General features: G+C 34.6%; 1 protein-coding gene across 3 annotated transcripts in view; it reads left to right on the top strand.

Moving 5' to 3' along the window:
- LOC148945476 (cardioacceleratory peptide receptor-like) overlaps positions 1-20,203 on the top strand; it is a 593,562-nt gene that overhangs the window by 55,485 nt on the left and 517,874 nt on the right. For all 3 annotated transcript variants that reach the window (XM_089098593.1, XM_089098594.1, XM_089098595.1), the window contains exon 3: positions 15,145-15,280. In XM_089098593.1, coding sequence (XP_088954719.1) covers positions 15,145-15,280 — 136 coding nt within the window. The remainder of the gene's footprint in view (positions 1-15,144; positions 15,281-20,203) is intronic.

The following is a 20,203-nucleotide window of genomic DNA, read 5'->3' as shown; positions in this document are numbered from 1 at the left end:
ATTCTCGGTGCGAACAAAAAGCTCCTCCCACTTATTTGTGCACTTATTGTCTGCTTATTGGTGAGCCGGCCAAGTGGTTTTGTCAGTACTTGTTCCGTAGGTGATTATTCTTTGTCTGCCCGTGAAAAGATCCAATGCCGCTTATGTTTATACGTTCTCTGGAGTACTCACACCTCGGTCCGAGTTTTTATAATGGGTGAGATAGGGAAAGATCATACTGCTAATTATATAAACTGTGGCTTCCACTATACCCGAACTGCCCCGAAAGATTACTGGCTTTCTTGAATTTTATCGAAGATTAACTTTCTTAGACACAAGAGCAGAGTGATTTCACAGAGATCTGCCTTAAGTGATGCACTGCCTTAAGTAATGTTCACACTACAAAACTATTATCTATGCTAAACTTTTTGCACTTAGTACTTTCAAAAGGTTCTTTCGCATAGGCTAACACAAAAAATCTATAAAATCATCATATTCATACAGGACCGTATCCAGGGGGGGGATTAGGGTTCTGAGCGTCCCAAAATGTTTGTCCGACTTGTAAAAATGTAATAAATATGAATATAAACAAATTTTTTATGCGGTTTTGAAGCTTTTTTGTACCCCTCACCGAAAAAATCCCTCTGTAACCCTCCGCCTCCCTCCAAAATGATCCTGGATATGACCCTGTATTCATAGTCTAAAACCATCACAATCATCATAATCAAACTATTCAAGAACTTAAAATGTGCAATGGAGATGAAAATTCAAGCTCTGGTCAAGCACAAAAGGCTTTCTAGGAAAACTTTATTAATTTGTTTTCAAAATTTATTAAGTTGTTAATTACTCATCCATTACAAATTTAATTTTAATTATAAATTTAATTTAATTACCTTTTCCATAAAGTAACATGAACTTGAAACTTGAAACCCTAGGTAGAACTCGAATCTGTTTAGGGATGCCACGTTACGGAAAAAATTTGCTCCCTAAGATTAAAAAGCGTAACGTAAAGAACCAAACTTATGCTAGTGCGAAAGGTTCTACGGCGTATTTTGAAAGAACCTTTACTTTTTGTTTCACCTCTCTTTCTTGAAACTTCAATATAAAAAAAATATTCAAACTCTAGTGTAAAGACCGGGGGATTTAGAAAAGAGGCAGCCTTACTCATATGCAGGATAACGTTCTGTTCTCTCAGTTTCAACGCTGGGAACTGCTGCATCTTAACCCCCTGTTCTTTACGCCAATGTCGAACTTTTTGATTGAACTGTTTTAGCTCTTCATGACGAGTTGCTCGCTTCCCGCTGTCTCGTGTACATCTAAGAACGCCACGTTGGTTGAACAGTTCCATCTCTCTTAGCACCCTCCCCAAAAACGTTTAGAACAGTTCCACCAGGCTTGGCACGTACCGTGAGTGTGGGCAGTCCCTCGGCGCTTTAGTACTACCGTTTTTTGTAAAGAACTATCGAATAAAAAAAGTTTTGCTAAAAACTGTCCAAATGATTTGTAAAAACTCCCTAAAAATTTCAAAATTTGAAAATAACGACGAAAAGATTACTTTATTCGGATAGACAGCCAAAAAAAAGGAGAAAAACTGGTGTCTTCCGATCATAAACATAATCCTTGGTTCATCCTTGGTTATAACGTGCGTCTTGTGCAAAGGTTACTCTTAAATAGTCTATTTTAGACGTAACACATTTTTATACATAATGACTATTATAGAAACACAGTTAAAAAGGTTTAGCTCTTTAAGAAGGGTTGACCACTGCCCCCCCCCTCGTGGTTTAATCTAGAAATGCCACGTGGGCCACAGAGTAAAAACTTCGTGCTTTTTACTGTCCCCAAAACGTTTGGCACACTCTTCAAAAACGCTTAGCACAGTTCCGCCACGCTCGGCACGCCGCATCTCGTGTACAGGATTTTTGAGTGTGGACAGCCCCTCAGTGCTTTAATACTACTTTTTTGTTGTTGAAAACTATGGGGGGGGGGGAATCTGTTAAAAGCTATCCAAATGAGTTGAAAAAATTTCATAAAAATTTCAAAATTTGAAAATAGCGATGAAAAAGTGCACAAAACCTAAATAATAAAATTCAAGAGATTACTTGATTTGGATGGGCAAAAAAAGGGCAAATACTGGTGTCTTCCGATCACAAACATACTCCATGGTTCTCCTTCAGTTATAACACGCGTCTTATGCAAACGTTACTATTAAATATTCTATTTTAGATGTAAAACATTTTTAAACCACGAAGACTATTATAAAAACACTTAAATTTCTCAACAGAAGTCATGAAGTGCCCAAGAAAATTAAGCTGAAAGAGTCGCAAAAAGCATGTGGCGAAAAAAGATCAAATATCTATTTAAATACCTAGTAAATAAAGATATCAAACAGTGACTTGCATAATTTAAATTTTATTCAAATTAAAATAGTTAGTGTCACATTTATAATGGTAGTAAATTGTAATTAAGAAAAACAGGTTGAAGTGGGTTTTATTTGTTGAAAGATTGGACGATAGATCGTGTGACAGATATCGTCGGAGAGGTGTGCGCTATCCATACTAGGAGCGACATATAATGAAAGTACACCTGCGCACTAAAGATTAATTTTTTTCTATTCGAAGAATAAATAGAGGTCAACATTTTAATTTTTAAAACGTAAATGCAATTCATGTCATAAATAAAAGTTTATGATATTTTTTTTCTCTCTCTAGAGAAAAAAAAAATTTTTCTCTAAAAAAATATTTTTCTTTTTCATACAAAATATTATTTTTTTTTGCCCGTAATATTTTTGTTCTCTCTCTAGTGAGTAATCCTCCGAAAATTTCTAATAAAAGAGAGGGAAGCCAAGCACATAGTTTCTCCCTAAAAATTTTAAACAACACCCCATCATCCCTAAAAAAAATGGCGAATTTATTGTCTGTCAGTCATCACTCGTGATTGCATAAGGGCTTAACTACTTGATTCTAAAATATATTACTTACATCACGCGAAACATTTTATATAACATCGACGCAATTTAAAACAGAGCTACTGGCATGCTAGATAAGGGCAATGGGATTGCACGCTGTGTATTGAAGGTAGAAACATCTTTGTAATTCTGGCCCATCCTCTAAGCCTGACTCGAACTTTAAATACGTGCCTCCTGTACTGTCTTTAAGGTGTATGAAGACATCCTTCGGCAAGGATAGCGCACAACAAAGTTGGTCAATGTAACCAATGAAGGTATGCAACCTATGGCTACGTTAGGGTAAAATAGTTCAGTCAATAATCTGTCATTTGGATACTAAGCCCATAGTTAGACTTAATAGACGAGCAGAGCATGTTCCAGGTTGGAGGGGTGCTACTATTTCGAATAACCGTCACAAGCACCAAACGTCATTTCGTCGACAAGGAAAATCAGTCAGAACCACTAACCGTCAGAACGCCGACAGTCATAACATCGACACGTCAGTTCATCGACAGTCACAATCACTTACCGTCATAACGTCGACAGTCATAACATCGACACGTCATAACATCAGAAATTTTTTTTAGATGTTATGACGTGTCGATGTTATGACTGTTGACGTTCTGACGATTTTCGTCAGAAAATCGACGATTTTCGTCTGGATTTTCGTTCTGTAAAAATTTTTAGATTTATATAAAAGTAAATAAGTTTATATATATAATAGTTAGTACATAATAGTTTAGAAACAAATTTCGGCTGTATATTTGCACATCAGGGGGGTAAAGCATAGTATTAATTAAATACGTTACCTAACCTAACCTAGGTCCCTTTCCCCCCCCCCCCGAACCCCCAAAAAACTAAAGTTTTAAAATTTTAGATGTTATGAAAAAAATTTTAAATGTTATGACGTGTCGATGTTATGACTGTCGACGTTCTGACGGGTAGCGATTGTGACTGTCGATGAACTGACGTGTCGATGTTATGACTGTCGATGTTGTGACGGTTAGTGGTTCTGATGGATTTTTTGTCGATGTTATGACGGATTTTGTCGATGTCCTGACCTTAGTGCTCTTGACGGTTATATGACACCTTCCCGGTAGGAGGATAATTAAACAGTTCGTGCTAACGAACTCTAAGTAAGGAGCGATGCGGCTCAATAGTAACCGAAACTGCAAAAAAACAGAATTTTGATATCAGTAGGCACATCAAAAGAATCGGCTTATTATGTTGATTAATTTAAAACTTTCCACAAAACAAGTTTTTCAAGAAAAGTAAAGAGCTCCATTAAACCAAAAATGAGCAGAAAAAAAGGTCAAATAATCTTCCAAGCGTGAAACTACCACAAATCACCTTTGATAAATTAATGAAATCAAAAGTGAACAAAAATTACAATAAATGACTGAGTCAAATTCAAAACGACCAAAAATAAGATAAGAAGTGCTGACATTCCCCCATGCCTTATCAAGACCGTAATTTGCACTTTACTGAACAAAAAAAAAGAAGAAAATCACTTTGGATTGTCAGTTTAATATACATATAGGGAAATTGTCCTTACAGTTTCAAGAATTTTGTATCTATTAAGATTTTTGTATCTATTTACACAACGAGATTTTTCCCTTTATCCGGCGAAGCAGCCAAAAGAAATGTATTTTATTTATTCGGGGCATTCAAACTTCTAAAATCCAATTTAATTTGTACATTAAATAAAATATAATGTAAACATAACTTGGAATAAAGTTATTTTTTTTAAGACTGTAAATAATTGACTATCCTAGAATATACTTTGTATATAGTATATTCATTCTATTTAGGCCAACACTCAGCACTTTGATGTGCCATGATATCTTTATTATTTAAAAAGGGCACCAGAACTTCTGCTCAAATAAGTCCTCTCCCGATAGTTGATGACAACTGATCAACATAATAATCATAGTTAAAAAAAGCAATAGCCATGCATTAATAATTATACTTCGTGGATTTTTAGAAAGGGGCTATAAGCGTCCGTTATAGGCTTCCCAGATAAATTAAATTTGTTTCTGCAATTTCGTCACGATTGCCTTTGCTTTGGGTCTCCCCCCCTCCATGTTCTAAAATCATACAAGTCTTCATATGCTATTAGCTTCTGAAATATAACTTCAAACTTAACGAATGCCAAATATCAGCAATTAATATAGACAGTTGATTCATGTGATATAAATACATTTGACGTACACAAGTTTTATTTTTTAGAGTTTCGGTTTCTACTGGTAAGGTTTGCTCTGTACTTACCGTTATCTGCCAATTAAGTTAGATCGATTATTTATCATGTTGCAATTATCTTATTCAAGACGATATGCTCCCAGTTGAAAATTCTATTAGTATTCAGTATTTAACAATTCAGTATTCAGTAATTGCGTTCAATGTAATAGCATTCAATAATTGCTTTAATGTCTATTATTTAGATTGCTTGTACAACCGAATAAGATATATTTGTACTTTTTGTAAGATAGTTTATTTTAAATAACAATAATTAAGTTATAAAAAACATATTAGATATTTTACTATATTTTACTATCTAATTTTCTTCTGAGATATCGGCAAGGATGCCAAATTTACCGTTATTGGAATATTTTCCGTTAGGGTTTTCATACTTACGATTCTTTTGTGGACATAAAAGGTAAAAAAAATAAGTTGTTTTTTTAAAGGGGCATCAGAAAGAATAATAAAACATATTCAATTATCCTTTCAAAAGTAAAAATTATCAAGAACAGTCTGCTTAAGAAACAGCTTTGTCAGACGCTGCACTTGAATATGGAACAGTTTGCCTAAGAATGTTCCCGCAAAAACTTCTTGTTGACTCGCTCAAAAGGGATGTCAACATACATTTCGGCTATGATAATTAAAAGGGAGACATACGTCATTGTCGTAACTTTTCAGGAGGGCCAACAACGGAAAAAAAGTTTGTCGACTGTGGTCGCTCTGAAGGATGAGGCTAATGGAGATAAAGGGAACTTTTCATGTTCTTTTCAGTGGTATAAATTAGATTCAAGCAAGACCGTATCTAGGGGGGGCAGGGCGTTTGACCTTCCCCCTGAAATGTTTGTCCGACTCCTAAAAACGTAAAGAAATGAATATAGACCAATTTTTTGTTTGTAGCTCCATAGGATAATATCGTTTTCCGAAAGAACAGGGTCAAAAAGGAGAGATGTGCTCTGCACGTCTTTTTATGCATCTACCAAGGTATGCTACATAGCAAGAACGCATGCAGATGAATTAAAAGCAGAAACACGTCCAGGATTTTTGTCGGGGGGGGGGGGGGTTACTAATTTTTTTAGGGGGGGGTCACACAAAAACCTCAAAAACGTATACAAAATTTGTTTATGTCCATTTTGTTACGCTTTTACGAGTCAAACAAACATTTCGGGGAGGGGGGTCAAACCGGGTACACCCCCCCTGGATACGGCCTTGATTAAAAGTTTGAATTTAGTCAAGTTTTCCTAGGACTAAAAATAAAACTCCAATAGACAGCGGTATTCAAATTCGAATAGAAATGAATGCTAGAAAGAGCGATATTCTGGATTATTTTTTATTGACAGGGGTATGGGTTTAAACCAGGAGCATCCCTTCGGCTTCTTCCATGATAAGGGTAGTTAATTATCAAAAGGAGATGAATCAGCCAAGGTACATAACTTTGCAAGAACTAATGAAGATGGACTAGAAGAGTTTGAAGTAGCCAAGGTTCCTGGGACTAAATGTAAATTATTAATAGTAAATGGTAGCATAAAAAAGTGAATACTAGAAAGTTTCGAAGAATATGCATAAGCCGAGGTATACTAAACTGTCGTGTCAAGCAAATTTCGCTCCTGTGGGAACATCTTTGGGAACTAGCTTTCAGTCCTGGTATAAAACCGCAAGTAGGCAAAGGTAACTGAGAGATGGCAACTAATTTTGTTTAACGACAATGGTAAAGTGACGTTGCTCACAGAGTTCCACCTTGTATTTTGATTGAAAGCAAATTCTGTAAAATATTCCTAAAATTTTGTGCAAAAAGGATGTTCTTTTGAATATCTATTTAAAAAGGAATATTAATATTACAATATGTCACTACTGTATTTTCAGTAGTATTTCTCTAGCAAGAACCTTTTATTTATTTGAAGTAAAATTTCGCTGGTTGGAAATTTTTTTTTGCGGAAAAAAAAAAGAGTGAATCTCTGTTGAAACTCATGGTATCTTCATAGATCGTGTTACAATTGGATTTTATGGTTTTCTGTTTGGATAACTATCAATAAACCCTAATATAAGGCCTGCTGTAGTGAGGTCTACAGCAGGTCTACTCCTGTAGTGAGGTCTACTCCTAATGTAAAGGCTGTAGTGCTGTAGTTGACAGTTGACTTGGTTTTGCCCCTTCATCTCTCGATATTTCGCACCCCTTTCCTGATGTGAAGCTCCTAAATTTCGTCTATATCCTTCTTCCACTATGCACAATCCCTTGTTCAGTGGATCCATATCTCCGCCCCCGATCAATAATCCTAGGTTCTTGTAACTATTTACAACCAATATAGGATTTTGTTTAAGATAAAAAGCCTCAGGGTTGTACGTACGGTTACCACCCCTAGTGACTTATCACTATTTTTAGTGCTTTTGATGTTACATACGGAAAAAAATCACTAAATCAGCACATAAATCACTAGATTATTGAAGAAAATCACTATATCAACCAAAAAATCACTATAAATCTAGTTATTTTTTCAGGGGGGCAACCCTGGTTGTGCGTCCTTGTGAAAAGCTGCACGATCAGGTCCCATTAAAACAAATCAGTTGATTCACGAATATTGTTCATTTTCATATAAATCATTTTTTTTCCTTTCAGGGAGTATAAAATAAATCTAAACTGACTTATCCAAATTAGGCTTTCAATCTTGTTTTACTTTTTTGTCTGCAAGCTGTTTTGCTTTCACTATTTTGCGTGGTTGTTTTTACTACCTATTTATATAATATCTATTGGAAAGATATTAGCTTACATGGTGATTAACATTTAACACTACGGCAGGGATTTGAACGAGTGTTTACAATCGTATTTGACCAACATGTGGCATGTTGACCTCGAAACTTTTGTTCCTTGACCGTTCGACTATTTCAAACAAAATGATTATTTCAAAATTTTTGATCGGATGCTTTGGGGTAAAGTGGGTGGTGGGGGCGGGGGGTAAATGCCTGCCGATCGACCCGCTGTTATTTGTTATTTGAGTTTGGGGAAAAAAGGGTTTGAGGCGGGTGGCTTGTTGACCTCTGATCCCTTTTGACTCTTAAAAAGTGAAAGTGAACTCGCACGGTAAAAAAGCTAGTAAGCATTGGCTTCATTTGACTAAGCTTGTAAAAATAATTGCAAAAAGTCCAACAGCATAATTCCTAGTCGAGGGATTCCATACTTAAACAAAATGTGTACACTAGATGACGCAAGCTCCGCGTGGTGTGCCACATGTGGTGTCAAGTACGTTATGGGCGGTCTGGAAAAGGAATAAGTGGGGCTGCAGGGTGCAGAGACCCGATAATCCCTTGTTCCTAGTTTTACTGATTCAGAATAATATGCCAATATTATAAAGAGTGAAAACCTAAAATTTGATGAGATACTAGCGTTCAATGATGTCAATCGGGGTGGGGGGGGGCCGGCGCTCCCCTAGATTTTTTTTTGTACCACCTAAAATTTAATAAATGTTTGTTTTTTTTTCGTTGAGAAACGGTTTGTGGCGGGGGTTGCACACTTTGATCGAATTTTTCAGTTTGATTCGGTTTTTTTGCTTGTATTTGAATCGTGAGGGGGTGCTGTAATTAATTTTTATCCGGGCACTACCCCCCCCCCCCCTAGGGCCATTCTGCACCCACACAAGCAAACAAACCGCCTTAATTCTTTACCATATCAATCAACCCCTAAACGATCAACAACAGTGAAAATGGAATCTGATTGTTTGAACTGGTGAAAATATGGTGATATGGTGAAAATATACCCAGTCATGAGCAGTTTTAAAACATATCAATATCTAAAACAAGTCTTTACCATATCAATTAATCTTTAAAGTAACAAGAACAGTGAAAATGCAACCAAATTGTCTGAATTGGTCGAGTGAAAACATGCATCTTTAAAAATCATTAAGAAAGGTTGGGCATTTTGTTTTTAATAAAAAAGTCCTCGATGTGTGGTTGGTGGTAGTATGCAGTTTTGGGTTGTAGGCGGTGCCAAACAGAAAAAAAAAGAAACGGAAAAAAAATAAGGTGAAAAACTAGCAAAAATAAGCTAAAAATATGTAGTGCGAAACTGCTTAAGAATTTTAATTTTTCAGACAAAAAGCGTTGTCAGATTCGAGCAATTAGTCTTGCTATTTTTTTGGGCTGTTCAGTGTGGCAACAGTGACGAAATAGGAGTAGGCTACTGCCCTAAAAAATTCATAAGTTTGGAAAAAAAATTGCAAAATACAAAAATGTTTCGGAGGAAAATTGTATTCTACGAACGCCGGACACTTGTGAAATTTGATATTCTGATGATTTGGTTTTTGAATGTTTGTCCCTTTAATTAGGTTAAGTTGAATAAAAGCGTTTAACAATCAATCATTATGACAGGACAAACACCATGGTGAAATTCTTAGAAATCAAACATGTCTACACATTTAGAAAAGTGACTAAGTTTTTTGAACTTAAATAGTTTAAAAAGTACACAAACTCGAAGTAAAAGAGGTTACAGCTGCACCGACTCATATTATACGAAATTATACTCCTGGCTCCCAAGTTTGACTCAGACTGATGGTGGAGTTTTGACAAATAATACAGCATTATTGTATTTGTAGATTCATTAACCTATGGTATGACAACATTAAATTAAAGTGAATGGCCTTACTGAACAGGCTGGGACAGTAGCCTATTTACAAGAGGCTGTGGAATCATACCCTTCCAGAATTGTTAATAAGAAAATATTACAGCCTGCTGTTGCAAGAGCACTTACTGTTTCAGGTAATGGAAATGTGGAAACATCGCTGTACCTCCAAGCTCTACATAAGATGGTTTTTTTCGTCGCTATCACTTATTGGTTCTACCGCTAGGATAGATAGGAGGGCCTGAAACTTTTCTGATAACTATTTTGTCTCTGTTAATTATTGGCAGTCTCTATTGAGAACGCCTCTAGATTCTTACATTTAGAGAGTGTGCATGCCCAGCGGCTTTCAGTTAATTACCATTAGACATCTACCGAGTTTCACACCGCTCACTTAGACAAAAGGCTTAAAGGAGACCTAGACGGTCAATCATTTTGATCAAAAGCTTCCGTCAATCGATTGACTCAAGCATCATTGACCTTCTATGATACACCTTCATTTCAACGCTTTAAAGGATGTCCTAGACGGTCAATCATTTTGATCGAAATCTTTAGTCAATCGATTGACACAAGCATGATTGACAGTATAAGAACCTGATTGACGTTGGACCAAGCGTTGACGGTGATTGATAGAAAGTATGAATGACTGAATCATTTTGATCAGAAGCTGCGTGTTGCATTACCTTTGGTCGACATTGAAGGGTCAATTGAAGGTTGATTGAAGCACACCTCAATCGATTGATGGGAACTTTTGATCAAAATGATTGACCATCTAGGGCCTCCTTAAAAGTTTAATTGTCTCTGTGTAAGTTTCTAACTAATGTTTGGATGCCTTATTTATCTTTAAATTATAAGTGTTTTTACTAAAGCAAAAAAAAAGGCAACGCAAACAGCGATGCCTACTCACGGGGGAGGGCAATTAATTTATGGGGGAGGGTGAAATGTATTTTTAAGATCTAGAGGGGATTTTTTCACTTTATAATGGAAATACCGAAAAAAAATTGTTCAAAACCTGGTGGTGGGGGCAAAAATTTAAGGGGTAAACGTTCCTCCCTGTGTTCCCAGTTGGTGCCCTTTAATGCAAAAAAATCATCTGAAATAAAATAAACGAACCTTAGCGATCTTCAGTCCCCCCCCCCCCAAATAGACCAATATTTTAAAACTGAAAAATCTAGGACTTTCTTTATGTCCGTCTACAATGAAAATTTCTATAAATACCTAGCTATGCTACAAACAAATTGTTTTGACATACTCCTTAAGAAATCTGGAAGCAGCAACTCATTATTCCCAAAAAACTTTCCCTTATCATATAAAGCTCCTGACACGGGCTCAAACAATCATCAGGCATCATCCACGTCTTGAAAAGGCGGGCACATAAATATTTCACACATACCCCTTTCCTATTATCAAATACGAATTTCAAGGTAAATAGCTCGAATTAGAAGGTAATTATCTTTAAGCTGCACCAGTGAATGAAATATCTACTTGGGAGGCTAGATACCCTAAATTAAGACAACTCTTGCTCATATACAACCTTAACTTCCCTGTTAAATTATAATGTTCCAAAGTCTTCAGAGTCTCCCTACATTTCTAAATCATTTGATTTTCCAGCACTATTTTTTTTTGTATCTGAACCTCTGTATCAGTTATCTACACAGAGAACTAGAGAGTTTACTTCTAAAAAATATTTTACTCTAAAAATTCTTGTTCTTTTTAGAAGGATTAAAGCTCCATAAAAGAGCAAATCAGCGATCTTTCTACCAGCCAATCAGGTTTGCTGCCAAACGCAGTCAAACCGGTTTTCACTAACCAGTCAAGTTTTCTGCCAATCCAGCCAATCAGGTTTTTACTAGACAATCAGGTTTTGGGTTCAAAATTTGCCACGTAAAAATAGATAATTACCAAGTAAAAAGGTGAAGTTGTTTAACTTTCTCACTTTTCTGATATATCCTTAATGAATAACGTGACTGGCTAAAAAGACATGACGATTGACGTCATAAAAATTAGCCAATAGAAATGAAACACGATTTCTAATACAGAAGTATAGGACGAGAAACTCTCTTTTTCTCTTTGACTATTCCTCGACCATCATTCCATATTAAAAAAATATGATTTTATCTACCATATGCTTAACTTTAAATGACCAAGATATTTTCTTTATTTTTGTTTTCTTTATATTTAATTTATTATTGAGTTTTTTTTCTGCTTACCTATTAATACTTACCCTTTTTTGATAAATAGCTAGTTTGCAACATGTCAGCATGAAAGATATACTTAGATCATTTGGTCATAATTCAAATAAGTACTGAAGTATATCATTAGGCATGGTTCAAAGTTGGCCGTAATTGGTGTTGCACAAGTTTGTTATGCATTGTCGATGCTTGATAATTAACATACAGTAAAACAAAGGATCAATACAAAATACCAACGAACCCTGTTGTGATTAAAAGAATATTATTTGGATATATATATATATATATATATATAATATATATATATATATATATATATATATATATATATATATATATATATATATATATATATATATATATATATATATATATATATATATATATATATATATATATATATATATATATATATATATATATATATATATATATATATATATATATATATATATATATATATATATATATATATATATATATATACATATATATAATTCCCCAGGAGAATTCTCCTGGGGAAATTTTCCTTGACTTATCTTTCTTTTGAGATCACGGTAAAGCCCAACAGATAAGCAAGTTTTTCATGAATATTTTCCCGGTTAAAGATAAAAACAAATGAGTTGCTGCTAAAATCTGGAAACAGTTATAAAATCTCTATTTTTTTCTTTTTGTCCGTTTTTGTTTCTTTTTCGTTCTGTTCCGGTTTTTTGTTTCTTTTTTTTTTATTTAAATCGCCATTCAAATCGTTATTCAAATTTTTTCTTTATAAATATTGCCCGTGTAAAATAAAGAAAAAAGAAAATGAGTTGCTATTACCCCTAAGTACTATTCTTCAAACTCTGCAAAACTTTATTTTCATTTTATTTATATAAATGTTGTCACTGTTAAAAAGCGAAACGACTAAGTAGCTATTACCTCTGAGGACCATTATTGAACCTGATTTACTTCCTTATTTAGAATGAGGTTTTTTCTAAGGTATATAAATTTCAATTTAAGTTCAAATTCTCTATTTTTAAAAAGAAGGAACGCATATAGATGTTGAGCTTCAATATCAAGCTTTTAGAAATGTTTAGGAACAGTCTCTTTTATATTGTGTTTCTAAAGCTAAGAAACTTAGTGTCCCCTAGTTTTAGGGGACAGTAAATGTATATATATATATATATATATATATATATATATATATATATATATATATATATATATATATATATATATATATATATATATATATATATATAACACAGGGCTAAGTTTAAGGAGGGCTAAGTTATGGATGCTAAAAAATTAAACTGAATATTTGATGTATAATGATATTAGTTGCTGAAGGCTCATCAGTTCAAAATGTTACTATAATTTTAATGTTTATTTTGAATATTTGAATTTTGAATAAAATCGGATGGTATTACCTCCTTGTGAAGATCTTTGCTCAGACTCTCCCGCTTTCTCATGAATAGCGACGAGGTAAGAACGACTTGTATTTTAGCATATAAATTTTGTTTTCTCAAAACATGCTTTTAGTAACGTTTAAAGTAATGGGTCAAATTAATATTTGACGTCTAAATCGACTTCATCTATAAATATAATTGTCATTAATTAGTTTAACTCACTGCAAAAACATTTATTGTCTGAGTTGTAAATTAAAATACATACCAGTGTCAGACACCTACTCTCAAATTTATTTAGGGAATTGGGAGAAGTGAAAATTTTTGCTGGATGGGGACACAAATTTCAAATTTGTAATAAAAAAAAGTATATAAAAATATAAGAAATTGCTGGAATCACCCTAAAATTCTCAGGATTTAGGAGGCGGTCATGGTCTCAAGGCCCCATTCCCCCCGAGCAAGGGCCTGATTCTTTTATAATTTTCCAGTCGAATGTGTTCACGTATCGGTCAAACATACCGGACCTCATAGTTTAATAAATGCCTCTAGGGGATTTTAGTCGTATCAGAGTCCCCTGTGCTAGCAAATTATTGACATCAATTCAGTTATAGATTAGTTAGATATAATTTATCAAATATAGGCCTACTTGTGGTTTGGTCGGATTTTTAAAAGAGTTCAGGCGCATGTTATGGAAGTTTTAAATCCAACAATCTGTACTGAAAACTTGAGTAGGATATGATTTCACATTTATTACCAAGAAATGACGCATTTGGTGACTATCAAACATAAACTAGCATGGAAAACGTTAAGCCCAAGATGAGTTTGACTATCGTTAAACTCTCCGTAAATTGGACAGAAATAGGGACCTGCCTTCGACCTTCCAAAACATTTTCTCTTTATGCATATTTTCCAATTACAAATAATTCGAATCCTGACAATTCCCTTCTGAATATTTTCTTTATTTATTCTTACTCTACATGAGTATCTAAGTGATTGTTAATAATATTAATTAAAAAAACGGTTTCCATAAAATAAGTTTTTCAAAGAAAAGTAAAGAACTCCATTAAATAAAAAATGAGCAAAAATAAAATCAAATAATCTACCAAGCGTGAAACTATCACAAATCAGCATCGATAAATAAATGAAACCCAAAACGAACAGAGATTACAATAAATAACCAAGTCTAACTCAAAACGAGCAGAAATTAACACAAGTTGGGCTCAAAACCCCTATGCCTTCTCTAGGCCAGTACATACTTTGGACTTTACTGAAAAAAATATATAGATGTTATAACTTTCATAACTTTAATAAATCAAATAATATTAACATTTTGATTACTAAATATCAGTATATATATATGAAACTGACAATGCACATTCATTTATCTCACGACTTGACTCTGTCTCACAACTTTGTTTTTTAAAACAATAAAAAACTTTAGCGTAAAGAGCGAGGGGCTGAGGAGGGGGCAGCCCCTTTCATATACGGAATAATTTCTGTTCATTTTAAGCTTTAATGTCACTCCTTAATTTCAGTTAAAAGAAACTTTGTTTTTATTTAATTAGTATAAAATACGACTTTCACAAATAACCTTCACAATTGACAAACTTCACTTCTCGAGTGTGTTTTATATAATAGACAAGTACCAAATTTTTATTATTAAGGCACCAAAAACGTTTTTAGACTTGGTTTCCCCATTAATTTTAGATGTCCAAAACAAGTGAGATATATTTAGAGAGCATCTTGAGCGGAAATGTTAGATTTCCTTTGAAGTCTCCTCTAATGGCTAAATATCTATTACAGACAGAACAACTTGCTTTTTTATGGCTTCTTTTCTTCTTCATTGTTGTTGGCAATTCCGCGGTTTTGTTGGCATTAGTATTGGCGAAAGGGCGAAGATCAAGAATGAACTATTTTATTACTCACCTCGCAATTGCTGGTAAGTTGTTAGTGATCCTAGTACATCTTTGTATAAATTATTGTATAATGTTTGGTCGTATGCATTTAAATATTTTGTTTACTTATCATAATAAAGAAATGCAAGTATTGTGTGATAAAAAATTATAAAAAATATGTAGGGTGATATTATAACCGTTGGTGTTTTTTTTTTTATGGGTTACATTTTATAGGAGTTTATTTATGTTTAGAATCGTAACTGAAACTCACCCGGCTTGTTTTTCTTTTTTACTCGTTGTAATATTTAATTTCCATCTGCCGTGTTTGACCTGAAATATGAAATGATCTTCCAAATGAACTTAAGTCAATAGAGGAAGTGAGGGAGTTTCGTGCCTCGTTGAAATGTTCATATTTAGACAAATACATAGGGTGAGAGAAGAAGGGTATGGATTTTCGTGATGTGTGTGAAGATGAATGTCCAGATGTATTTGACAGTGAAGTTATGAGTTTTTTTAATGGAATAAATTTGAATGGTTGTTTGGCTGGGGGGGGGGGGATGTTCTCGGTGTTTTGAGCCTTTACATTGGTTGCTAGGTTGGGATTCGTTCTTGGGGTTTGGTATCAAGGAGATGAAACAGGATAAGAGAGGTATTTTCTTTTTTTGCTTTTGTCATTTTTTGCTTGTTTTGAGGGAAGATTTAGAATCGTTTCCCAGATTGATCAAACTCGTTCTTAAAGGAAGTAACTTAGAGTTGGTAATGCAGCATGGAATTTTGAAAATCATATCAAGCCGGACATATGTTTAGCCTCGAACAGGTAGGGGTGTCAATTCACGAATATGCAGGGAGTGGGGAGACAGAAGTTATTTTCCAAAATTTAGGGGGAGGGGATGCTGCTATTTTTCGATTATTTTCAAATGAATATACTAAAAAAAGGTATTTTCAGTGAAAATCCAAAAATAGAGGCATTTTTCCAATGAAAATTACAAAAAAAGGTATTTTTATATTCAATGGGGCAATAACACCCCTGCCCTCTTCCTATTGATGCTCCCTGAGAACAAGCTATTTCGAACATCTTATATTTAAGCTGTTTTATATTTATAAATTGTTTCTTAGCCTACAAACATACAAAGATTAAAAATACACAAACACAAATAAAAGTAAAATAAAAAACGAAAGATACTCACATCTTATGACTAACTTACCCGTTGGACACTGTTTGGTAATGAATAGCCAGAAAAACCGAAAAATTCTTGGAAGCATTTCGGCAGAAAACTTGCATGACTTAAAACTTCCCAGGAATGGCAATCGGAGGGGAAAAATTTACCCTTAGAGTTCAAAAATTACCCTCCCCTTTGTATCTTATTTTAACAAAAAACTAAATCTAGGAAAATTACACCGATGGTTAGTCTTGTGTGAATTAGGGAATGGGTATGGTGCACATATTTTGGGGGGTGGCATTGACTAAGCAAAGCTTGGTCTCCTGGTACTCCATGTTAAAACTGATGACGATAAAAAAGAATAGGAGTTGACACCCCTTATCTGTGTTAGGCCCTACAAATTATCTAAGTTTGAGAAAAACATACATATGTTGCTCGAATTCACTTTATCCTACCTTGACCTTGACCCACATTTCATGGAGTCTGTTGATAGAGAGATAAATGTACTGCAAATAGCGCTAGCACTGCGTGAAATGCGCTTAGTTCCAGTAAATATACTTAGTACATTTGTGTCAATTCTTGCTTTGGATCTGGTTAAAAGGAATATACAGAAAAGCAAAATTAGCGAGAAGTCAGCATGGTATTTTAAACAGACATAATTCTATATTTGTGGGTTACTATATGCATCCAAAACGTCAGCAATAGGACGTTATCTGCGCTTATTAGATGTTTGAATTACATATAAGAGAGTTTGAAGCACTATTGGAATTTCCCAAAAATAACCCTTTGAAACGGGCCAATTGAAGGATGGGTGTTTGATATCGTGGAAAGATTTAGCTATCTAGGCCTTAGTTGAATCGCCACTGCGGTTAGTTGTTGTTGCTTGTGGTTAGGTAATATAATACCTGACCTCCAATCCCACTGCTACAACACCAATAAAAATTAGAAGAAAAGTAAAAATTAGAACAATTAAACAATTCCTGGAGCAGATTCCTCCCCCCCTACTCCCTACGGCTACTATGATCAAACTACAACCGATTTGATACCGATTGAATACCTACAACCGATTGAATAGCATTTTACTAGCTAAAGTAAAAATAATATTATAAAAAGTAGTAAGTCTTATTTTCTGTCTCAAGGATTGTTTTTTTTTTCATCAAGAAAATTACATTAATTACCTTCTTATTTTTCAAATTATTCCATTTCTGTTGTATTTGTAAATGTAGAGGGTGTATTCATTTTCACTTTCAAACGTTTGAAGACGAGGAAATCTAATCTTATAGGGGGCGAAAAAACCTTAAATCAAACAGTTCATGGTAACGAACTGTAAGTAAGGAGCGACCCGGCTAAATGGTAACCGAAACTCTAGAAAACGGGATTTTGATACCAATAGATAAATCAAAAGAATTAGATTTTAATTCTGATATCAAATATATAAGTTTCATCAAGTTTAGTCCTACCAATCAGTAGAGGACTAAGTACCATTTCTATAGCACTATGTTCCTTCCTGTGCTATTTGCTTGGTTTACGTTCCTTGGCACCTTTCCAGAGCATGTACTTATGGATTTACTCGGTTTATGTTCCTTCCTGTGCTATTTGCTTACTTTACGTTCCATGGCACCTTTCCAGAGCATGTACTTATGGATTTGCTTGGTTTATGTTCCTTCCTATGCTATTCTAATGATTTATGTTCCTTCCTACGCTATTCTAAGGGTTTATGTTCCTTCCTATGCTATTCTAAGGGTTTATGTTCCTCCCCGTGATTTACTCCTCTCTCTCTCTATCTCACTCAATATGTTGTTGTTGATACCTCAGTTTCATTGTGGCAGTGAGAGTATCAACACACATGAAAAAATGTTCCATACATGTCCACTATGCATATACACACTGGGCAGCTGGTCCTCACGTGAGAATTGCACAATGATTGACGAGTATGATGAAAAGTGCAGATTATGCAACCCGTGTAAATTGCATAGAGGATATGCTGTACAAATTAAAGGTTGTAATTCCTGTCTTACAATTAAGAGGTCTGTGACTCTCATTCTATAGGGCACTTACGCTCCAATTACCACTATGATGAATATAATCAATGGGAGAATACATATCCTGGTATGATTGGAAAGAATCCTAAGCGTAATTTTAGTTTATTGCTAAGAGATTGGTATCGTCGTGGTTTTAGATTGTTCTGGGAGGAGGAGCCGGGTCAGCGATTCAACTGTTGGAACAACAAAAGAATTTGGTTTCTACGTCATCGTTGTGAAGACAATGGCTACTATGATTATAAGCCCACTGATTTTTATTTGGCTGTGACGGAATGTGATTCGCAACTTGAGGACACTGTTTGTGACATTGTTTCAAATAAGCAAATTGAAATATGTGAATTCTACAGAATGAATGAGAATAGTATCATTGACTATACAAACGGATATGATAAAAGTTAAGTTACACTCTACTGTAGAATATGTAACCCCGACATTGCAGCACGTCATGATCAGTATACTGTGAATTCAGACAATCTACCTACATTAGTTGTTATTGATAAATACATATACCTAGAAGAAGATGAAATCTAAAGAGTAGAAAAAGTCGTTTTTATTATGTACATACATTATTTTTATTAATAAACATTTTTACATACATTTTTAGAACATTTTATTCGTAGGGCACTAAAATCAATATTAAACACACTTGTAAGTATTTTTTCCACTAGAAAGTCGTTCAATCGAGGAAAGTCAACGTAAATGTTGATAAACGGTTTGTAAGTATAGCCACGACATCTGAACATGAAAAAGAGTAGTGCATGAAAGCCACATGTCTTAGTCGTTAAATCCTGTACTCTTCGTTGATTTTGAATAATAGTTTTCCCCCTGCTTTCAATAAAGTTGCTGATGTATGGAGTGTAGAATTTATACGATAGGCCAAGAGGATCAAAAAATTCAATATTCTTCGCTGTTTCAAGATGCATAGCCAATGGCCAGTCTTCAAAGTCGATGGACTGCTATTAACAATGATTAGGGTATTATTAACACTTGGAATTTTTTCAATGAAGTCCGATGGTATGCAATAGGACTTGTACTGAGACATGTATGGATCCATATTAAATACGTTGATTATTTGATTTGTGTTCATTGTGCTATGTCTAATAGAACACTGCCGTCGGGTGTGATTTCCCAATAGGTTTCAAATTGACTCAATGATATTAGCGTGATACTCTCAGTCAAAGCATCGGCAAATGTACACTCTAAACGTACATTCCCTGTTCGTATTATGCTCATATCCTGGGTCCCCGACAAGTCCAAAACAATTACACCCTAATTTTTTAAAAACATTGAATCGGTTATTCCATTTTCAAATAATTGGGAGTCATGATCTAGGGATTGCCTGGTCAACTCATACAGATTTCTATAGGATTTTTTGTCAAATGATATAGGGTACAATGTAATAACTTTCAATTTACACACAAGGATAGATAGACCGAAAAAAATAAAATAGTGAGGGGATACAGTTCAGGATCGAACGGCATTGCAACTCTTTACAAAGGCCAAAGCGAGTTTTGATGGGATTTTTCCATTGATAAATGATGAATCGGTATAGCTACGAGAGCCGGTGGCAATGTGACGTTGATTCGTATGGGGAACAAGAAGTTTAATGTTGGTGCCATTGGCTCTTAGCTTTTCCACTGACGATGCAACAGAGCTCATAATCTGTTGTTTTCGGACGTGGAGAATTGGCGCATTTATAATGACATTTGCATCGGGTGCTGCAGGAAGTGTTTTTCTCAAAACGAAATTCGATGGGGCTAGTTGC

The sequence above is a fragment of the Artemia sp. Qi Xiang Cuo genome, chromosome 13, assembly GCF_049724085.1.
Source record: "Artemia sp. Qi Xiang Cuo chromosome 13, ASM4972408v1, whole genome shotgun sequence".
In the NCBI taxonomy this organism is placed as follows: Eukaryota; Metazoa; Arthropoda; class Branchiopoda; order Anostraca; family Artemiidae; genus Artemia; species Artemia sp. Qi Xiang Cuo.
This window is presented reverse-complemented; position numbering and strand designations above follow the sequence as displayed.